The sequence below is a fragment of the Corythoichthys intestinalis genome, chromosome 7 (assembly GCF_030265065.1).
Source record: "Corythoichthys intestinalis isolate RoL2023-P3 chromosome 7, ASM3026506v1, whole genome shotgun sequence".
In the NCBI taxonomy this organism is placed as follows: Eukaryota; Metazoa; Chordata; class Actinopteri; order Syngnathiformes; family Syngnathidae; genus Corythoichthys; species Corythoichthys intestinalis.
Genome location: NC_080401.1, coordinates 36,473,540 through 36,497,035, shown reverse-complemented (window position 1 = coordinate 36,497,035; position 23,496 = coordinate 36,473,540). Strand labels below are relative to the sequence as shown.

The 23,496-nt window shown below is 40.0% G+C and overlaps 1 protein-coding gene across 1 annotated transcript in view; it reads right to left on the bottom strand.

The window, feature by feature from the left end:
- Nucleotides 1-23,496, bottom strand: part of LOC130918675 (voltage-dependent R-type calcium channel subunit alpha-1E) — a 312,447-nt gene that overhangs the window by 140,959 nt on the left and 147,992 nt on the right. The window contains exons 6-8 of the mRNA XM_057840588.1: nt 10,378-10,481; nt 10,141-10,299; nt 3,274-3,464 (exon numbers count right to left, since the gene is read on the bottom strand). Of these exons, the coding sequence (XP_057696571.1) occupies nt 3,274-3,464; nt 10,141-10,299; nt 10,378-10,481 (454 nt within the window). The remainder of the gene's footprint in view (nt 1-3,273; nt 3,465-10,140; nt 10,300-10,377; nt 10,482-23,496) is intronic.

The window sequence follows — 23,496 nt, the reverse complement described above, 5'->3', positions numbered from 1 at the left end:
TGTGGCTGCGGTCTGAACTGCAGGCATGTGCAGAGGGGAATGCGGAGGGTGCTTAAGCACCTGCCCCTTTGCGCCGACATGCCCAAAGTGCCCATTTTAACTGGGCTTTTTTTTTTTTCTTTGTGCGGATATGAGTGAACACAGAAAACATCTTAAAAAATGTTTTCTTTTTAAAAAGCTGTCTGTGTGCCGCTAAGCCAACACATAACCCCCCCCGCACGCTGTTCCTCTGTGACCTGGGTGTGTGGTGAGGAGTCTGAGGACATCTGGTGCTTGAAAACAAACGGTATTACCCTATTAAACTGTGTTCGAGCAAATACTGTAATAAAAATTCTTCCACCAGGTTTATTGTGGGGATTTAAAAAAAAAAAGTAATTTTCTCTTATATAGTTTTCTACTTTCATAATGAATGACCCCCAGCCCAAAGGCTATTTTGACCCGTGTGTCTCTGTAGGCAACCATATTTTTCCGTTCTCTACACAACGTTATCTAGAAAGGTACACATCTTTAATTACTCTAATAATGAAATAATAGTTTTGAAAACACTGTACTGATGGTGGCTCAGTGAACATCTAATTTGTTCTCAGATGAACAACAAGTTCATTAAGGAAGTTTTGATATAGAGGTTGAAGGAAGAAAAGAGGCAAAGACTGACTCAGTCATAGCCAGAAAGTGTTGATGACAGTGTTGATTTCTATTTCTATTCCCTCCCTCCCAATTAACTCATTTGCTCCCAAAAACGTATAAATACGTTCTATTTTTTAATTGTTTCATAGTCCCAAAGACATCTTTTACGTTGTTGTTTTTTTTTTACAAGAGACATCTCAGATTCAATTTAGCTCTAAAGCACAAAGCTGAAAATCCTTTTTAAAGCAATAAAATTGGCCACTGGATGGGAGTAGCGCATTTGGTAAGACCCGCAACCAGATTCAACGGCAACGAACGGTTGGGCCGCACGGCCGGGGCGCCGGCGGAAGACGACCGAATTGAGAACAACCTAGAGGACGCCCGGCATGCCAGGCACTGGACGACCGAGCATAACGACCGGGACCACAGGTGCAGCGGATGATGCCGTTGAGTCCGTGCTGCTCGCCGAGCAAACCCCGCAGAGACAAAAAAAATCCATCTTTATGAGACAGGCGGCGATGAGGGAAAAGTTTACCCAGCTGTCGCGGCAACAATAGCGTCATCTCTCAGTTAGTTATGTGTAAATAAATTGTTACTTTGCCATCAAAAGCTGTATTTGTCGTGTCGATTATGTTATTTTGTAAAAGGAAAACATTATTCAGTTGTTTGGGATGTAACTCAAGCATAAAACAGCTGTGTTAAAGTTACGTTTAAAATGTATGCTTTCACAAAAAGCTCAATTTCTCTGTTTTTTCGTCAGAAATTGGAAACTTACTCAAACTAAGTTCTTTTCTAATGCTGATTTCTACAGAATGGAAAAAGATATGACCTTACTTTTTTCCTGCTGAAAGACGAGAGTCTAATCTGATTTCTGTCTAATTTGGTGGGTTGCATGTTTATATAGCAATAGAACAGAATTTTCTGCGGGCCTTGCAAAATCAGTCAAAATCTAGTAAAACGGCCGGGAGCGAAGGGGGTTGCACCGGTGAAAATGACTGGGAGTGAATGAGTTAAAGTTTGTCACAGTCACAGCCGATCATACTGTAAAGCTGGTTAAACTGGAAGTTATGTTGTTGTAAGGTGTACTAAATTTTTGTTCATTCGCCCCTTTTGATCTATGACCACCTGCCCCTCCATGGGTCTCTGCACGGCCCTGCTTAACTGTCAAGTCTCCCAAATCGGAATCCATGCAGCAATTGTGTCAACAAAGAGCGAGCGCGACAGAGTGCTACGGTAGCGACGGAGCTCATATTAGCGTTAGCGCCTAGCTTGAACGCAGCTTTAGGGAAGAGGCAGGCTTGACAACAGTCATAAAAAAATTAAATGGGGGTAAGCCTGACAATGCTTGTTTTTTTCTCTGTGCTTCAAATGAGCAATATTTCAAGATTGCTTACACGGCCGAGAGTCGGGACTAACTGTCTTTAACTGTGTGCAGTGTGTGCATGCTATCAATCCATATAAACTTTGAACATAGGACAAAACAGGGTTTTTTATGTTTGTTATTTGTTTCCTCTTTTTGGAAATCAAAATATGATTACCCCTGAATGACGTTAAGCCAGCATTTGTTTTGATGCTCTTGTGCATGCGGGTCAGTTTGCTCAGCGCATTTTGGACTGCGAATTAGTGCGCATGCGTGACACTTGAACTAGCTCAATAGACAAAGGCAGATTGAACGTTGCCTGGTACACCAGACTCACTGCTGTTCCAGCTATAGAGTCTGGCGACCGTTCTGCGGATTAAATTTCCAGGGCGGAGCAAGCCACAGCAAACAGACAGCGGAGTGGACCAATCAGCGACGGGCGGACGATGGACAACCCAACAACAAACTAGCGCGAGAGAATAAACAAACGAGGAGAGCGGAGAACAGACAAGTTCATTCAACATGGCTAGCGCGAGACACACCGTTTTAGCGACTTGGTGTGTTTTTGGTCATTTAAAACTGAATTTATCGCGGATCGGAACATATTCTCGGTTCTCCCGTTCGCCATCTGAGTTGTTTTGGAGACAACTTCCAACGCGCAAGAGTGACGTTGCTCGTTAAGAAGACGTCACGCAAGTAAACAAATCTGATTGCACGGATGATTTCGTTCGGGCTCGAAAGGCCAATAAGGAGATGGGTCCCAGACTCTTCTCACAGAGTTTGAAAAATACAGGGAGAATAGTCTGGCGGTGCCAGGCAAGTCTGAACGGGCACGCCAAAAAAACAGATATGACAAAAAAAATCGGAATTGAGCATTAAGACCTGTGGTATGAACCTAGCCTATTATGCATAATCTAATCACATTCACTGGAAGAGCGATATTAAAAAAAAAATAAAAAATACAGCAAAATATAGTGGTGTCTGTGACAAGGGGTCTCAAGCCTGCGGCCTGGGCGCCAATAGACAATATTTTGAGGACTTTTATTTGACTTATTATGACTTATGACTTACTTTGACTTATTGACTTTGATTTATTTTATCAAATGGTAGCATCAGTGTGTCACACGTGTCTTTTTTTTTTTTTTTTTTTAAAAGACAAACCCTGATTAGGAGGAGGATGAAAAGTTCACCCACACCCATGCAAAAAACATTACTTGTGTCAAACGCCTAAATTCTGTGGAGCATAATACGGAAATAATAACCCAGAATGAGCATTCCTGTCTTACATTGTAGAGAACAGTGGTCCATCCCTCCATTGTAATGCACTGAAAGACGGTGAGAACAGCAAACAAAATGTTGTCAAACTGCGTAATTCCGTCGTTGGGGCCGATCCACGTGTCGCTGCAGATGTATTTCGCTGGACACTGACGCACACCGCATGGAAACTCAAACTCAGTGGAGTCCAATGTCTCGTTTTCTGGTTAGACACAAATAGAAATGCAGTTTTGTGACATTTGGTTTAAGTTCTCAACATGGACATCGAGTGTTTTCTCTGGCAGCTATCATAAGGCTGAGCATTCACTGCCAGCCCTCAAAGTTCTAATGGATTGGATGTCTATTGCTGTTAATAGCACTGAAAGTATTGATAGATAAATAATGTTTCTGATTTGCTACAGTTGGAAAACACATTACACTTGTTGTCTACACATAGATTCCACCATCAGTTGACAAGACAGCTCCCAAAGACACTGCGCCACGCCTTTCCGTCGGGGGCCGACCCAGGCAGAACGTTGAGGTGGCTTTCACTGTGATAAACTCAAACACACGCTGCGTTCTAACACCGCATTTAGGTGGAAATAGGACAAAGGTTTTACTGGATACAAGCCGGCAGGAGTGTCTCAAGAATGATTTGGTCGAGGACTCAAGGTAATTATTCTATTAAATAGCACCATGCATGCACTTATTTTGTGGAAAATAAAATCAATGGATAAAATGAGTGTAACTTTTGCTTAAAATATTTACATAAAATAAATGATAATTCCCGTTTTTCGCTTTTTAACCAAGAATCTAGACTGTTTTACGTTCATATCTGTAGAAACTCCACAATTTAAGCATTTACTTACAAGAATTTTCAACTTAAAAAGCTCTTTGTTTCGTGACAGTCTTGGATTACACAATACCGAAACTTTTGCTTGAAATATTTACGTAAAATGAACGATAACTGCCTGTTTGTAGCTTTTAACCAAGAATCTAGACTGTTTTTCGTTCATAGTCACACAAATTCCGTGATTGAAGCATTTATTTACATGAATTTTCAACTTAAAATGGTCTTTGTTTCGTGACGGCCGCCATGTTGTATTACACGATAACGTAACTTTTGCCTTAAATATGTACATAAAATAAACAATAGCTGCTCGTTTTTTGCTTTTAACCAAGAATCTGGACTGTTTTAGGTTCATTTCTATAGAAATTCTGCGATTTAAGCTATCATTTACAAGAATTTTAAATTTAAAAATCTCTGTTTTGTACGTCTGCCATGTTGGATTTTGTATCTCACCACAAGTGGGATTCAACCTATATAAGTTGTGATTGTATATAGAAAAATGCTAATTTTGCTTTCGTTGAGTGCAATTAAGATGATTCTGCATGCGTTCGTCAAGAATTAAGTATCTGATGTGAAAATTGAGTGACTTATCAGCTGATGAAAACTTGCACTAAATTATATATTTTTTAAAAAAGTTGCTATTTTGGGAAAAAAACGTATATGATATGTTAAATATTGATATTGATCCTTAAAATACATTATCTATGCATTTGGCGATTTTTTTACATGTAGCGTAAAATTTGAGAATTTTATAGTCATTTTAAATTTTGCTATACTTGTATAAAAAATAATTAATCAGGATTTTATTTGGGAACGACTTTGAATTTTTTGATGTAACCGCTCAAGGAGACTCATATATGCCTGAGGGAGGTGACTGTTTTGGTTTTAGGTCACTAGCTGCTTTGGTTTTGAAAATATTTGAAGTTTTTGAAAATAGGCCCCCCACGGATCGGCCCAGAACCCTGTGTCCTGTCAACTGATAGTGAAATCTATGACCTACAACCCCCAAAGAATGTATGTACACACCTAACACTAGCTTACAGATATAAATTAAGTCCTAAATAATGGGCGTTAGCTTGATAAAGCTAATTTTAGCCTGTATTGCTGTCAATGGCCCTGAAAGCATTAATAGATAGCTAAAACTTAACCGCTTCAGTTGAACAACACGTTACATTTGCTGCCTTGCTAAAATAATCTGTATCTTTACTCCTAATAGTGGCTAAAACGCATAAAGATTTGAAGTGAGCTAAACAAAGCTAACTATAGCCTGAAGATATCTAGCATCTCATTTCTGCCATGTGTTACACAGTGTACTGACGTACTGCATTTAGATTAAAAATTTGAATTCCTTTTCACTCTATACAGGAAATGCACCATTTTATAGTGAGTGATGTTTCAAATTAATTTATTTCTCTGACATTTGAGTTGAGCTCATCTTCAGAACTAATTAGAGTGAAAAAAAATTCCCACTTTCAACACAAGTACGCCATGAGTGATAACTCTCTTCTTGGCTTGTGTATTGGTAGGTTAAAGGCAATTTTGAATGCACAATAGCACACTATATTGCATGCTTTAATTGCAAAGGACATCCATGCTGGTCTGTTTTGTCATTAGGTAGCCTACATTATGATGCGTTGTGCGCACAAAAATGCATTCAAGGTTAGAATAATGTTGCTACAAACTAAAGGGTTATGGAAATATGAGTAGTAGAAGGTCACATGCATAACATACCATTATGGCAACCTATCCGAGCTCTGTAGTGCCTCTTTGTCTTTAGGTTGCACAATGCTGTTTACTGGTAGAAATTCTAAAATTACTTTTTCATCTATTCGCAGTGATGCATTATTCATGAATTTCCTAACTATGAATTGCTCCCTTTTGTTTCATTCATTCCATCAGGACGAGGGATGATTTCTCTCCCTTTTTTCCAGTGCAGCTCAAATTAGTGCTTGGCAGAGGAAGAAACTTAAATAACAGTAATATCCGAATGCCACTGCTGGCTTTCCTCACAAAATTGCACAGTATGATTTATAGCATCATTTGTTCGGATCAGAAACTGGGATGTTATGACTCAAGTATGTATTGTCATGTCTTAATGGTATACGTGTAATGGAATTATAATTGTTATATGCAGTTAACATGAAGAAAATATGTGTGTGTGTGTGTGTGGGGGGGGGGGGTATATACTGTAAACAGTCACCAATTACGTCATTGTTATTTGACAAACATTGTTTTGATGGACACATTGTCAGAGAGTTTAATAATGTTATTTGTTTTGAAGCGCGTAGGTTTGCATAGGGACGGTAAGAACATAACACTACCAACTTTTCAGGATGCTCAAATTGTCCCCACCAACTTTTAAGCAACCTTATTTGCATTCTATAATGACTTCAGTTATATAGGTAATTTAGATTGTCTTCCCATATGTTGTAAGGATAGAATTGAACCTACCATTACTAAGTGAATGACAGTACTTTTAATTATGTTCAACTTACATTGACCCCTTTCACTTGCTGAATTATGCTATATTATGAAGTCTATGGCTTAACAGACTTATTTTAAGCAAATAGTATGTATATTTAATCTAAAAAAAAAAACTTTTTTTGTCAGAAATGTTCTCAACTCAAGAATAGATATTGTTCAAAACATTTTTGAAAGCATTTTTTTCTTGATTTAGGTGAAAAATGACCAACATTTAGATGTATGGGCTTAATAAGAACAAATAGTAATATTTAGAGATGTCCCGATCGATCGGCATTCCGATCGGGATCGGAATCGGCAAAAAAATATCGGCCATGCCTTTTTTAAAAAAAATTAAAAAAAAAAAAAAAAATATATATATATATATATATACACATATTTAAATTAATTCGTTTTCTAATTGTATTTAACGTTACAGACATAATATGTTGCACTCATCCAGAGTCTTTAGTTTAGGCTTAAGGTAGGGTTATTTATCCCGACAACGGCGGGAATTAAATTTTTAAAAAATGTATCACGTTAAAATATTTAACGCAATTAAAGCATGCGCTGCGTGACCCACTCACGCATTGTCGCGCACAATCTGTAATGGCGCCGTTTTACCTATATAGAGAGATAAAAGGCTGCGTAAAATGAGTAGAGTGAATTTTGGCAGCCTTTGGAGCCTTTTTTTAATTGGCTAAAGCCTTACAATCCCTCCCCCTGCGATTAGAAATATCATGGGAGGCAATGTGGGGAAGCAAGGTAGCAATTGATCTTTTTCTTAACACCTTATGTTATTTCCCAACGCAGAGAAGATATATCAATTGGTAGCACTACGCTAGTGACGAGATTTGTCGTTCACTTGAGCAAACGAATCCATTCCGGTTCGTTCAGTAAAAAGATTCGTTCAAACAAATCGTTCAACGAATCGTTCGCCCCCCTCATCTCCCTCCCCGCCCAAACGAATCGTTCGGTTACTGAACGGGAAGTGACATTGCCGATCGAATCACCAAAGACCGCTTCGCAGTATAACTGAACGGGAAGTGACATTGCTTGGTCCCTCCCTCTCTTCCACATTGACCACTCGTCGTAGTTTCAGAAATGAGTGACAGGCGGTATCATTCTGCTTTCACAGACAGCCTCGTCTCCCTCCTGCTGCTGCAAAAGCGAGGGAGAACTTCCGCGTCGTCTGTCCTAGTTCTATGGGCTCAAAGTCATGGCTCGTGCTTGCATTTCGATTTAGGACACGGTTAAACATTTTCCTTTTGTGAGGGGAGTAGGGGGCGCACGGACTTTCTTTAGCAGGTTCTTGATCACACATACATATACAGCATGTTTGCTGTCACGAAAATAAAAATACATCGAAAGTTTAATTTCTGAATATGGAACGACCAACACATCATATTTACATCTCGCTCTGTTGTATTTTTGTTTTTTAGTATTAAGATGATCGTGTTGAATTTTTGCACTGGTATTAATAAATAAAATAATCCGGTCAGCTCCCCTGTCGTCCCCGCATCTCAGATCGTCAAATGCTGACGAGAAATAATTGTTTGCTCTTTACGATGTCGCCTTTCTACTCTCATTAGTCTGTTAAGAAAAATGTAGACATATTGCGACATCTCCCGTGTCCGCGTGCTTTGTTTTTGGGCGCTTGAGTAGCACATGATGGACGGATTGACATAATTTGTCAAACCAACCAACACCTGACACGAAGAAAAAAAAAAAAAAAAACACTCGGAAAAAAATTACATGTATATACAGTTTCATTGCAAATCAGTATTATGGTGATCATATTGTTTTTTTGCACTGGTATTAATAAATAAAATAATCCGGTCAGCTCCCCTGTCGTCCCCGCATCTCAGATCGTCAAATGCTGACGAGAAATAATTGTTAGCTCTTTACGATGTCGCCTTTCTACTCTCATTAGTCTGTTAAGAAAAATGTAGACATATTGCGACATCTCCCGTGTCTGCGTGCGTTGTTTTGGGCGCTTGAGTAGCACATGATGGACGGATTGACATAATTTGTCAAACCAACCAACACCCGACACGCTGACACGAAAAAAAAAAATAAAACACTCGGGGAAAAATTGACATGTATATACAGTTTCATTGCAAATCAGTATTATGGTGATCATACTAAATATTTTTTTCTGTGCACATATGAGGTAAATATCGCTGCCATGAAGCCTCCATATAGTGACAGTTCTCTGCCCGCTTCACTGCCGTCACGCGACCGCAGCTCAGCTTTTGCTTGCCTCGTAGCTACCCGTGTTTTAAATTACTGTAAATTTGATAGTATGTCGTCATAGGCAGTCACGAGTTTGTTGAGAAAAGTACTACTCTAAACAATGCTCGCTAGATTTGTGTGGTGTTTTTGTCTGTTTGAGCAGCATTTGATAGGCTCCACGTTAACAAATATGTGACAAAGTCATTTCCTTTCATTTTCTGATTCATTCACCGCATAGTCATTACTGGAAAATCAATTTAGCAGCAAGCTAGGTCAGGAACCGGAGGACCGAGTCACTGAACGGGAAGTGACAAAACTCAGTCTTGCCCCCCTGCTTGCACGCTGGCTGCTTATTGGCCACACGTGGACGTGAGTGACAAACGCCCTGATTCTGTTTCCGGTCCCTCCCCTGCCCGCGATGAGGCTGGCGTCTGATTGGTCGTGTGCGATGTCAGAAGACGCTGCCGCTTGCTCAACGCCCTCCCACGCAGCGAACAAGCACCACCTTCATAGAACGAATCAGTGCAGATGATGATTAGTTCGGTCTAGTTCACCAAAACAATTCGTTCAAAAAGAACGAATCGTTCGCGACCGATACAACACTACACTACGCACAGTCATGGTTCCACTTCCCATCATGCATTTGGGCAGGGCTACAGTATCATTTACTGAAAGCTCAACAAATACACTAGATGTCAATATTTAGTCACAATATACAAAGTCGCAAGTCTTTCTATCCGTGGATCCCTCTCACAGAAAGAATGTTAAATGTCATCTTGAGGATTTATTGTCACAAAAATAAATTTGCCTTGCCTTAATGCATTGCCAAAATGTATATGATCGGGAAAAATTATCGGGAATGATTGGAATTGAATCGGGAGCAAAAAAAAGCAATCGGATCGGGAAATATCGGGATCGGCAGATACTCAAACTAAAACGATCGGGATCGGATCAGGAGCAAAAAAACATGATTGGAACAACCCTAGTAAAATTTACTAAAAGTAAGTGGAATAGTCTGACGCATTAATCTGTTAACTTGCCTTTAACACTCAAAGCAAAATGGAGGAAATTATTCGACTAGATTTAAGAAAAAATATCAGAAAGACTAAGACTATACTGTAAATTTGCAGTGTGAAAATTAGTATAAGTCAATACAGATTTTTTTTCATTAATCATTTAGCCTATCAATTAATTAGGTTGATATTGGTGAGAAATGTGGCCCTGACCCTCGTTCAGCCAATCTGTTTGGTCTTATTAATGTCCTGTCCCCAGCAAAAAGTGTACATGCAGGTTATGTTGTTATATCATCCCTACCAATATTGAGACCAAACCTACGCCCTTGTTTGTTTTTTACCGAGTATTCCAGGCTGCGGCGTGCAACTGTGGTGCAGTTTGCCGCTGTAAAACTCCAAGCCTATGATCGCAAACATGAGGATTGCGAAAAAGAGAAGAAGGCCAATCTGGAGCAGAGGAACCATGGCCTTCATTATAGACTTCAGGACTATCTGCAGACCTGGGAAGAGAGCACAAATCAGTCCAAAGACATGCATATCCAATCAAGCTTTTTATTCAAAACAAAAACAAAACTCACTGGGGATGCCTGAAACCAATTTGAGTGGTCGCAGCACTCGCACAGCCCTCAGGGTCCGAAGGTCCACTGACTTGTTCATATGAGCGCCTGCTGCAGCCAGAATCCTAATCAACAAGCACAGAAAGAGAAAGGGGACAACAAAAAAAGCATGAGTTGGGATTTGACGCAAAAACAGGCTCCCTCAAACATACAGTCTGTTGGAGGGATGCTGCAGTGCTTCGATATAGAGAGTGAGGATGTAAGGGTAAACAACTGGGATGTTTTTGGGGCTGTTTCCCTGTGTGTAGGTGGACACACTGTGCCAATAGCTAGTTTAGAGAAGAACAAAGAAACAGGAAGGCAGGGACGCCCACAGCCTGAAGCCACATGAATCTCATGGACAAACTCAAATAGACACATACAAACAGGAGCCTTTTCTTGCGACACAAAGGAAAACTCTTTTGAAGCTTACTTTTTTTTTTTTTTTTTTTTTTTACCTACACAATAAATCCAAACTCAGTGACATTTACACCTCACACTGGGTGTCTCTGCACACTTCTACAATCATCTTTATCTGTGGCGAGCCACCTATTTGGTTCTTGCACCGTTAATATGGAACCCATTCTGCTTCTTAATACCTCTACAACTGCAAATTACTTTTGTAGAACTACAAGTTGCTCCAGAAATCCAGAAATCACATTGCATGATTTTTAAAATAATTTATTTGTAATTAACTGGGGTTCATAAATATTTGTACTCCTGAGAATCAGCAATAATTATGACACTCAAAGAGTTGTCAGTCTACAGTGGAGCAAATAAGTATTTAGTCAACCACTAATGGCGTACCGCACGCAGGCTATTATTCGACCGTGACGTCGTATCGTAAAGCGGAAGTAAAGCCGAAGTGGGACATTATAGACCCGCCCTCGCATAGACCCAACGTAATTAGTGCTACTTTTCTCCGGTAATCTTTCAAAAACATGCCGATCACGCATTGCTTTTTTGGAACTTGTAGAAATGACTCTAGACATGACGGCATATGAAGGATGTTTTCTTCATACGTTTCCAGAAACCAAAAACTCGGGAGGAAAAAATGTGAAGACCGAATCAACTTGCGCGGACTTTAACACCAGCTCGGCAAATCCATTCACGTTTCATATGCAGTAAACATTATGTTGGGTTGGCATGGTCTTTCAGAGGACAAAGAGGTAAGCCGTTTTTATATTTTTAACTTATTTTTTTATAGCATAACGTTGTGCCGTCCTGCCTCTGTCTGACAATGAATAACCTGAAAAGAATTACAATGGTATCTGACTGCCACTGTTACCGTTTCTGTTATATATATATATATATATATATACATATATATATATATACATATATGCCAATGGGTTTTCCCATTGACTGTGTATCAAATACTTGTTCTCCCCACTGTATAAAAAAACAACTTCAGTAAGGGGGAAGTGTAAATAAATTATAGGATTAAGATGTGTTATCAATGAAAAAAATTATAAGTGTTCGTTGGCTGTCACTGAGTAGCATTTGCGATCGCTACACAAAGCTAACTGAATTACCCCCAAGAACGGTAAGAGACGTAGGACAACCAGAGGATATATAAGAAAGACAGTGCTGATGGTAAAGGATAGCTTGTTGAAACAGGAGAATGACATTGTCAGTCGCGTCGATAAAAAAGCTAAAGCTATGCTTAGGTCGGCTTGTTTTTTTCGTCTTTTTCAGCCTTCAACACTCAAGCCATCTCTTTAACTGAACATTTTTATGTTCTTCCACATCTTTGCCAGTCAATTTGGCACCAGGCACATCATTTTCGGAGAGAATTGGTAGGTTTAGCTCTGTAAACATCTCCTTCGTACACGATTTCAATTCATTTCCTATTAGGGACAAACGTGGCTTGTCCCTACTTAGCAACAGTAGCTAATGTCATGAATATTAATGAGCGGAAGTGACGCGTTGCTTGCGGTACACCATTGTGCAAGTTCTCCCACTTGAAAATATTAGAGAGGCCTGTAATTGTCAACATGGGTAAACCTCAAGCATGAGAGACAGAATGTGAAAAAAACAAAATCACATTGTTTGATTTTTAAATAATTTATTTGCAAATCATGGTGGAAAATAAGTATTTGGTCAATACCAAATGTTCCTCTCAATACTTTGTTATGTACCCTTTATTAATAAGCAATAACGGAGGCCAAACCTTTTCTGTAACTCTTCACAAGTTTTTCACACACTGTTGCTGGTATTTTGGCCCATTCCTCCATGCAGATCTCCTCTAGAGCAGTGATGTTTTGGGGCTGTCGTTGGGCAACACGGACTTTCAACTCCCTCCACAGATTTTCTATGGGGTTGAGATCTGGAGACTGGCTAGGCCACTCCAGGACCTTGAAATGCTTCTTACGAAGCCACTCCTTTGTTGCCCTGGCTGTGTGTTTGGGATCATTGTCATGCTGAAAGACCCAGCCACATCTCATCTTCAATGCCCTTGCTGATGGAAGGCGATTTTCACTCAAAATCTCTCAATACGTGGCCCCATTCATTCTTTCCTTTACACAGATCAGTCGTCCTGGTCCCTTTGCAGAAAAGCAGCCCCAAAGCATGATGTTTCCACTCCCATGCTTCACAGCGGGTATGGTGTTCTTCGGATGCAATTCAGTATTCTTTCTCCTCCAAACACGAGAACCTGTGTTTCTACCAAAAAGTTATATTTTGGTTTCATCTGACCATAACACATTCTCCCAGTCCTCTTCTGGATCATCCAAATGCTCTCTAGCGAACTGCAGACGGGCCTGGACATGTACTTTCTTCAGCAAGGGGGACACATCTGGCAGTGCAGGATTTGAGTCCCTGGCGGCGCATTGTGTTACTGATAGTAGCCTTTGTTACTGTGGTCCTAGCTCTCTGTAGGTCATTCACTAGGTCCCCCATGTGATTCTGGGGTTTTTGCTCACCGTTCTAGTTATCATTTTGACGCCACGGGGTGAGATCTTGCATGAAGCCCCAGATCGAGGGAGATTATCAGTGGTCTTGTATGTCTTCCATTTTCTAATAATTGTTCCCACAGTTGATTTCTTTACACCAAGCTTTTACGTATTGCAGATTCAGTCTTCCCAGCCTGGTGCAGGTCTACAATTTTGTCTCTGGTGTTCTTCGACAGCTCTTTGGTCTTTGCCATAGTGGAGTTTGGAGTGTGACTGACTGAGAATGTGGACAGGTGTCTTTTATACCGATAATGAGTTAAAACAGGTGCCATTAATACAGGTAACGAGTGGAGCCTCGTTAGACCTAGTTAGAAGAAGTTAGACCTCTTTGACAGCCAGAAATCTTGCTTGTTTGTATTTGACCAAATACTTATTTTCCATTCTAATTTGGAAATAAATTCTTTAAAAATAAAACAATGTGATTTTCAGCTGTTTTTTTCCCCACATTCTGTCTCTCATGGTTGAGGTTTACCCATGTTGACAATTACAGACCTCTCTAATCTTTTCAAGTAGGAGAACTTGCACAATTGGTGGTTGACTAAATACTTATTTGCCCCACTGTATCTGTTTCTTGTATTGGATTTTACCAAGTAAATTTCCTCCCAAAATGCGACTTATACTCCAATGCGACTTATATGGTTTCTTTTTCTCTTCATTGCACATTTTTGGGCTGGTGTGACTTATTCTCAGGTGCGACTTATAGTCCCAAAAAATACGGTACACATTATCTTTTGAATAACCACAAGTTACTCTTGCTACATTAATAACGTTCCTTTCTTCAACTTCAAGTTACTTTGGCACCAAATTTACCTCCATAGTTAATGCTCATACGTCAGCTCTAGGTGAGTAAACAAACTTTAAACAGAAAGGTGGGAGCCAAGCTTTAAACTCCAACATCAAAACTAGATGACATACAACAGACTGACTTAAGTCAGATGGGGTGTGAAGGACTGCAATGGCTCATTGTCATGATCATCATCACCATAAATATAGAAATGGATTTATCCTCAGGAGTGTCACACCTCTGACTATACCCCCGTGGAGTTTTGTCTTATTTGTTCCCTAACTCTTTATCACCTTTCTTGTCCTCCTCTTGTTCGTCTCGCTTTCCAAAGTTTGTTGTCATGTCATCCAAAGCTTCCTGCACGTCTCTCTTCTCTCATGCCTTTCTTCACATCATTAGTTCGTGGTGTCTGCTCTTTAGTTGTTATGGCGACAAACCGAGAGGAGTTCTAAAAATGTCAGCCTCGTTTAGTTCAGTTCTCATGCTCTGACATCCAACAGCTAATAAAACGTCTGTTATTTCCTTTTTTTTTCATTAAGCAAAATCACTGTTTTTGTACGACTGTGTTTGTTATTGTCGCATATTCAATGGCGAAAAAAAAAAAGTATGGACGCTCTGCCGTCTGGAGCTGGAAGTCTGGCAATAGACAATGTGGCATGTAAATAAGCCAAGGGAGTAAAAACACACGCTTGGATTGGCACAAATGAACAATTTGGCTCACATTGTGTGTCCTCTCTCCTTTTCTCACTGGCAGGCTGTTCGTTTATTTGTGCTGTTTTTTGTCTGGCGAAGGGAAAAGTAAGATCTAACAATGTTTTATCCACAATGAGATAGTTACAAATGAATGAGATTGTTTATTTGTGGTTATCCCTGAAAGCCAACCAATGATCAGTATGTGTTTTCCTTCCAGGCCACTTCATGACTAACACACTGACTATTGATAACCAGTGTTGGGAATAACACTGTTATTTATTATTTAACGTATATTGTATATTGGCGCCGTGTGCACTTTAGAGTGCCTCGGATAATTCTGTATCAGAATATTATAGCACGTACTTCTTATGACTACAGGCTGTTTGTCCCTGCTCATTCAATTAGACAATGCTTTCCAAAGCTTGCTAACATTTCTGCTTTTGCTACACCTGAATGCTAGCCTCGTTCCCATCCCCCACTGTCAGCCAGCAAGAATGCTGCTTCCATCTTGAGGACGGCAGACGCTTTGAGGGTGACGGGAGGAGTAGGGGGACGAGGCTACCTGAATGCACCACCTGGATAGATGCGACGGAAGTGATTGTGATTGGCTGAGGGTTAGAGTCATGTGTCATGGTAAGCCAATCAGAGCCGGTGTTTTCACACACAAACCGGAACAGCGCGTGCGGCAAACACACGCATCACTGTGTTTTTTTCCTTTTCTTTTTGTCTTTTTTGTCTTCCTTTTCGCGATTACGTGTTTTTTGTGTGTGTTCAATAAACCCTTGTACACAATCCCTCTGCTATTGTTGTCTGCTTTGTGGTCAAGCCTCACTTCCGCATTTGTGGACCACTTATTGTTTTTCATCTGAGGACTTGACTACTTATTGCAGCTAATAGATCGATAAACAATACAATAACATGATCTTTGTGTTGTTCGTTAATGTTGCCAAAAGTGTGGTCTTGAAAACTCCCTTAACGCAGCGCAAGTACGAAGTGGAATAAAAAGAGAATTAAGTTTACTCAGAATGTGTCTCACATGCTTCAAGTACAAATAAAGTACACGACAGTCCTCTTATATTTCAATGTGCAAAATAAGGCGTCATTATAATCTGTTCGGCAGAAAACGGTACGAATAGCCAGCAATCATACTAAGTTTAATAAATGTATTCATCGTTTTGCGTGTTGTTTGTTCACTGTCACACAAGCTTCGGAAGCAACATCTGATAAATCTGATAAATTTGAGAACACTGGCAGGATGATCATCAATCTGGACAGCACTTTTACGTGACAAAAATAAGGTAAGGCAGCATTCTCTTGTCACTGAGACTTTTCGGTAGAGGCAAACTGCATCAACCTTTTCGTGTGCTGTGATGCACGGGCTATCTGCAAAAATAATCAAACTTTTGTGTTTCACTTTATACCCTAATCACATGTAAAGCACACGACAGCTCTGGATGCTCACTATCTCCATAATAATATTGGAATAAGTTGGATCACACAATAGTTTACCGTGAAGATCTGCAAATATTTTTTTTACATCAAACACTCTCCTGCTCCGTCACTAGAGCAGTAAAAGTGCTGTCACTAGCGAACTTGACTCATGAACGGTACTCTCATCTCATCCTGTCTTTTCTGTTCATTTTGCTTTTGCTACTCGTTTTGTGAAATTGTCCGTTTTGTGAAATATCAACAGGGCTGTCCTACTCGTTAATGCTCCGCTCGGGTTGAAATTGGAAGGGCTGAACCGACGACATGTTTATGTAGTTAAAGAGTAACACTATGGAAGTTCGCCAGAATGGCCCATTGCTCAGAGTACATTGTGTGTTTTACAAATTTTATTAAAATAAAAAAATTAAAAGGGGTTTTAAGATGAAATGATTTTATCTTGTACTAACATTTGTCTTTTAAGAACTACATGTCTTTCCATCCGTGGTTCCCTTTAATCAAAAAGTAAGTCTACCAGAAATTAGTAACGCATTCGAACACTCATTTTTCAAAAATGAGGTTTTTATTTGATATAATCACGACGAAAAAAAATATCAGCTTTCCAATCACATATCAACGATTAAGCTACAAGAGTTCCCAACTGTGAAGCATAATGACTACAACATCGTCATATTGGGCTGCTTTGCTCCCTCAGGGCCTGGAGAACACATGTGATTTTGCAGATAATTATTATTATTTTATGATAAGTTTACTTTGAAGTTTTTGAAATTTTGACGGGTCCACGTTAGGGGTGTGACAAAATATCGGAAATGGTGGTATATCGTGATACTTTGTATCCCAAAAGGTTATCGATATGCTCCTGCCAAGAATTGAGATATCGTTTTAAAAAGGTGTCAATGTCTAAAAAATAAATAAATTAAAATGAACCAACATGCTCCTACCAAAATCTTCCACCGTAATAGTGTCTCAGTTAACTCTGAGTCTGCATTGACGGATCTCGACGCCCAATCCATTTAGGCTGGGAACGTTCGTTCATTCGAAACCAGAGCATTCACAGTCATTCTGTCCGATTTTCAGGGCATTTACAGGTCACTTATGGTTCATTTTAGGGCATTTACAGGTCATTTCCTGTTGAGTTTGAGTCACTGCCTATACATTTGGGTGATTCCCAGGTCACTTCCTGTTCCGTAACTCAAATAAACAGGAAGTGACCCATAGAATACCCCAAAATCAACAGGAAGTAACTGAAAATCAAATGACCTTAAAGGGTATGAAAACGGAAAGGGGGTGTGAGACATCAATAGAACCGTTATGTGCCAAGATAACAAATATTGATAAAGTTAACAAAAAAATCAATCACAATAATGAGCAATTATCGAAAATAGATCGAAAATGACGAACATTTCCGAAAGTGTTCCGGAAACAGCCGAATGGGGCAGGGACGTCACGACAAGTGAATGAAAGTCGAGGCGGAGCCAGGTGCCATTGTTTTTTATCGACGAGAGAGTAGCGTTGGGGTTTGTTTGACCAAAACATCACTAAAATGGTTCAAAACTGCTGTGCTATGTGGTGAACAAATAGCTATTTATCGGAATATAGTATCCATGAGTTCCCGAACGCGAAAAAAAAAGCTGGACTACGCAGACAATGGGTAAAGTTCGTCCGTGCAAAGAGGGCAAATTTTCTAAACCCAGCCTCCGGCACGGTTTTCTGTAGTGCGTATTTTCCACCTGAAAGCTTCTCGAACTATGGACAAGTGAAATCGGGTTTTGCTAAAAGATTGCTGCTCAAAGCACATGCAGTGCCCACCATACACGCGCAGCCACCTAAATGTCCCGAGATATCAAGAAAGAGGACTATGACTGGCAAAGGAGGCTAAGGCTAAGCAAAGGAGGGGAGCAGCCAAGCTCGAAATGGCCAGAGTGAGTACTCTTTTAAAATAAAAAAATATCACTGGACTGGACACATGTATTAATTATCGCTCGTAAAATATATAGAACAAATCCTCTGATCCCATTGTCTGTTGGCAGAGCGAAAACCTATGATTATTCTATACATTACTTTATTTTGCGGTCACGGTTTATCAGCTTCACAAAAAGAAATGCAAAACAAATCATTCGGTGTTTCCGACACGATCTGCTGCCGATGTTTCATCAGTGTCATTGCTCCCCTCAATGACCGTTTCATTACGCTGCATTGGCGTTCGTTTAGGCTCAAACTGGTAACCTAAAACACCAATTAAAGCTTCGTAACTCTCCTCGTCACCATTAGCTGAACATTCGTTACGTCCTTCTACGTCGGATTCGTCGCTGGAACTAGAAACGAAATTGTCTGCCATCATCGCCGCCATTCAGTATTAAAGCACTGAGCCTTTTTCTTGTTGAAGAAACACCCCTCACTGTCAATTCTGAATTCTCTTTTATTGACAACGAGGGGTGTTTCTTCATGAGGGAACCTGGAATATGTGCAGGACGAACACAATGCAACAGCACAAACAGCTCAAAACACCCCTAATTCTCCCCTCACTAGAAGAAATTATATTGATGCAGACAGGCGCTGACCCCCTAGTGGCCGGTGGCACTCTCTTCACTTGTAATGACATCACGCACACAATCTGCCGGATCTCGGGCGCCGGTCGTTTTAGCTTGACAATTGATCCAAATTTCTCTCATTTTCTTGTGTGTAATTACACGAAGTGGCATGATATGAATACAAAAGGCATGCGTTTATGGATAAATGATGGAATATTAACATTTCCTCAGGGGTTGACATACCCTTTAAATGGCCCAAAATTACCTCATTACTGGCATTGGCTTCCACTACCCGCCATAGACGTTCAATCCGTTTGAAGTGGGAGGGATGGCAGCGAATGAACGAATGTTCATTCGCTGCCACCCTCCCAGTTCAAATGGATTGGACGTCTACTAGTGATAAACTCATTCAAATTCACAGCAGAAGCTTGTTTTTTCTGTTTATTAGTTTTTTGTTGATTATCCTAGAATTATTTTCTGACCAATGTATCAATAATTGTTTTATCACCATATCGTCAGATCATCGTTATCGTGAGCTTTGTATCGTAAATCGTATCGTATTGTGAGGTACCAAAAGGTTCCCACTCCTAGTCCACATACTTTGTCCTCCAAGATCAAAAGATGTTTATTTAAAGCAGCAGTTTAAATCCCGGCATTAGTTTGCCGCACGGCATTGTACCGAGAGTTAGCTCATTATTTGCTGTCTCTTGTCAAACTGTATGTGTTGAATCTAATGCACACTTAATGAAAGCAATGAAGTGCAGACATTAATGGCGGTTGAACGCTCACTGTATTATGATGACCTTTGAGATATTAAATGTCATTCCGTCATTAGTGCTCCCTCACAGACATTTGTGTGAGGAGTTGTTGTAATCAAGCAGGTGTCATGTGCTTCATGAGGTCCACGAGGCGTCTGCTAATCAGTTCATCCTCGGGTCGAAGTGGATGTGTGGGTCAAACCTTTTTAAAGCCTATCATAAAAAAGAATCTAACGCGCTCCAATAATTTGTTCCAGGTCAAGTTGTTACCATCATTAAATCTTTATTAACATTATTTGTTTTACAGTATATTGTTTTTGTTTATAGTACAAATAATATATCTTCATAGGCGTGTCAATTTTGTTTGATGTTATGTGAGATTGTAGCAGTCGTAAAGAGAGATGCACACACAGTGGTGCGCCCGTCACACCTGTCAGCAGTGACATGTAAGGACCCATGACACCTCCACGTGGCGTGAAAAATCTGCTGGGACAACGGCAGGCCATGACAGTGACAACATTGTGACTTGCGTTGCATGTCACTGTCAAGCCACGATCCTGCATATCTCCAGTATACAGTAGTGCAAATAAGTATTTAGTCAACCACCAATTGTGCAAGTTCTCCTACTTGAAAAGATTAGAGAGGCCTGTAATTGTCAACATGGGTATACCTCAACCATGAGAGAGAATGTGGAGAAAAAAAAAGAAAATCACATTGTTTGATTTTTAAATAATTCATTTCCAAATTAGAGTGGAAAATAAGTATTTGGTCATATACAAACAAGCAAGATTTCTGGCTGTCAAAGAGGTCTAACTTCTTCTAACGAGGTCTAACGAGGCTCCACTCGTTACCTGTATTAATGGCACCTGTTTTAACTCATTATAGGTTTAAAAGACACCTGTCCACAATCTCAGTCAGTCACACTCCAAACTCCACTACGGCCAAGACCAAAGAGCAGTCGAGGGACACCAGAGACAAAATTGTAGACCCGCACCAGGCTGGGAAGACCAAATCTGCAATAGGTAAAACGCTTGGTGTAAAGAAATCAACTGTGGGAGCAATTATTAGTAAATGGAAGACATACAAGACCACTGATAATCTCCATCGATATGGGGCTCCATGAAAGATCTCACCCCATGGCGTCAAAATGATAACAAGAACGGTGACCAAAAATCCCAGAGCCACACGGGGGGACCTAGTGAATGACCTACAGAGAGCTGGGACCACAGTAACAAAGGCTACTATCAGTAACACAATGCGCCGCCAGCGACTCAAATCCTGCACTGCCAGACGTGACCCGCTGCTGAAGCCAGTACACGTCCAGGCCCGTCTGCAGTTCGCTAAAGAGCATTTGGATGATCCAAAAGATGACTGGGAGAATGTGTTATGGTCAGATGAAACCAAAATAGAACTTTTTGGTCAAAACACAGGTTCTCATGTTTGGAGGAGAAAGAATACTGAATTGCATCCGAAGAACACCATAACCACTGTGAAGCATGGGGGTGGAAACATCATGCTTTGGGGCTGTTTGTCTGCAAAGGGACCAGGACGACTCATCTGTGTAAAGGAAAGAATGAATGGGGCCATGTATCGAGAGATTTTGAGTGAAAATCTCCTTCCATCATCAAGGGCATTGACATGGCTGGGTCTTTCAGCATGACAGTGATCCCAAACACACAGCCAGTGCAACAAAGGAGTGGCTTCGTAAGAAGCATTTCAAGGTCCTGGAGTGGCCTAGCCAGTCTCCAGATCTCAACCCCATAGAAGATCTGTGGAGGGAGTTGAAAGTCCGTGTTGCCCAACGACAGCCCCAAAACATCACTGCTCTAGAGGAGATCTGAATGTAGGAATGGGCCAAAATGCAAGCAACAGTGTGTGAAAAGCTTGTGAATAGTTACAGAAAACGTTTGGCCTCCGTTATTGCCAACAAAGGGAATATAACAAAGTATTGAGATGAACTTTTGGTATTCACCAAATACTTATTTTCCACTATGATTTGCAAATAAATTCATTAAAAATCAAACAATTGCTTTGCGATTTGGTTGAGGTTTACCCATTTTGACAATTACAGGCCTCTCTAATATTTTCAAGTGGGAGAACTTGCACAATTAGTGGTTGACTAAATACTTATTTGACCCACTGTATTGCGTTCCCCGACCACAACTTAAAGAAACACAGCTGTATGAAATCCACAACGTGAAAGCTGATGAGTTAGTTCAGCAAATATTTGACTTAAAAAAAACTGAGATATCTTTCTATCATGTTGAAGTGATGGTCGGATTAAAAAAATCTGAGTAACCCAATAAAACTCAACACCAGTTAAAAGTATTGCACTTTTATGAGGCAAATGGTGCTCATAACAAGTTCTCAGCACCATTTAAAAATACATCATAAAGCATTGCTTCAGTGTGTCATAAAGATATTTCTTGTGTGCAATTATAGTGACATTACCAACATTATCCTTATTAGCTAAGGAGCCCTTAGACTATCGTGTGGAAAATTGGCTTCTACCGTCTGATCAAAGCTGCTGTCATGCAGGATATGTTTATGAAACCTCAAAACTGCAAGAATTAAAAATGGACTTTTCTTGGGTTTTTTCTTTTTTTATATAAATGAGAGTAAGTCAATAAGTATCTGCATTTTTGTTATGATTATTTGTACAGTGCTTAAGTATTAACTCCCTTGGATTTTTTACCCTTTTATTGCATTAATAAATCAATCGTGGCCAAAACAATTTGGCATTTTTAACACAAGGAATTTTTTGGGGGAAAAAAACAGATTTCTACAGTCATAGTCAAAACAATTTGGCATTTTTAACACAAACAATTATTGAAAAAAAAAAAAACAGATTTCTACAGAGTAATGTCAATGAAATAAAAATATATGAATGTAAATAACTGTTTGCATAATTATTCACCCCCTTCAAGTCAGTATTTCGTAGATGCATCCCTTGCTGCAATCAAATCAGTGAGTCTGTGTGGATAAGTCTCAATCAGTCTTGTACATCTGCCCAATGCAATTATTTCCATTCTTCTTTGCAAAACTCACGCTCTGTCATGTGGCGTGGGTATCAGGCATGAACAGCCCTGTGCTTTGACTTGACTTTGCACCACAGTTAAAAACCTAGGAGTTCTATTTGACCTATCAGACCTATCATTTAAAGCTCATATTAAACAAACCTGCAGAACAGCCTTTTTTCACCTGTGCAACATAGCCAAAATTAGAAATATTCTGTCTTAAAGCAGCAATGCAGAAAAATTAATTCACGTGTTCGTTACATCTAGATTGGATTACTGTAACTCCTTACTTGCAGCTTGTCCTAAAAGTTCCCTAAACGGTCTTCAGCTAGTCCAGAACGCCACAGCAAGACTTTTAACAGGAACTAATAGAAGAGAGCACATCACCCCTGTGCTCCAAGCCCTTCACTGGCTTCCAGTCGAGTTTAGAATTAAATTTAAAATCCTCCTTTTAACATTTAAGATCATTAATGGTTTGGGGCCATCTTATCTCACAGATGCTCTGGTTCCATACCGCCCCAACAGAAAACTTTGTTCTCAGAATGCAGGTCTACTGGTAGTTCCCAGGGTCTCTAAAAGTACAGTAGGAGCTAGAGCCTACCAAGCTCCTGTCTTATGGAATCAGCTTCCAGCTAATAATATTAAAGAGCCCAACACAGTCTGTCCATTTAAGATTAGACTAAAATCGTTCCTATTTGACAAAGCTTATGGTCAGGGTAGATGAAAACAGACTAGACTCACAGTTCAGTCTAAAGCTGCCCTAGGAGCTATAATGCTGGGGGAAGTACAGCCACTGAGTCCTATCCCGTTTTTCACTCTACTTACAACTTGTTCTTACTTTATTTCTCTTTTCTAATTCTAATATCTAGTTGACTAGTCTTTTCATCACTAGTCAGCCGGTGTCCCCTTTCCCCCCTC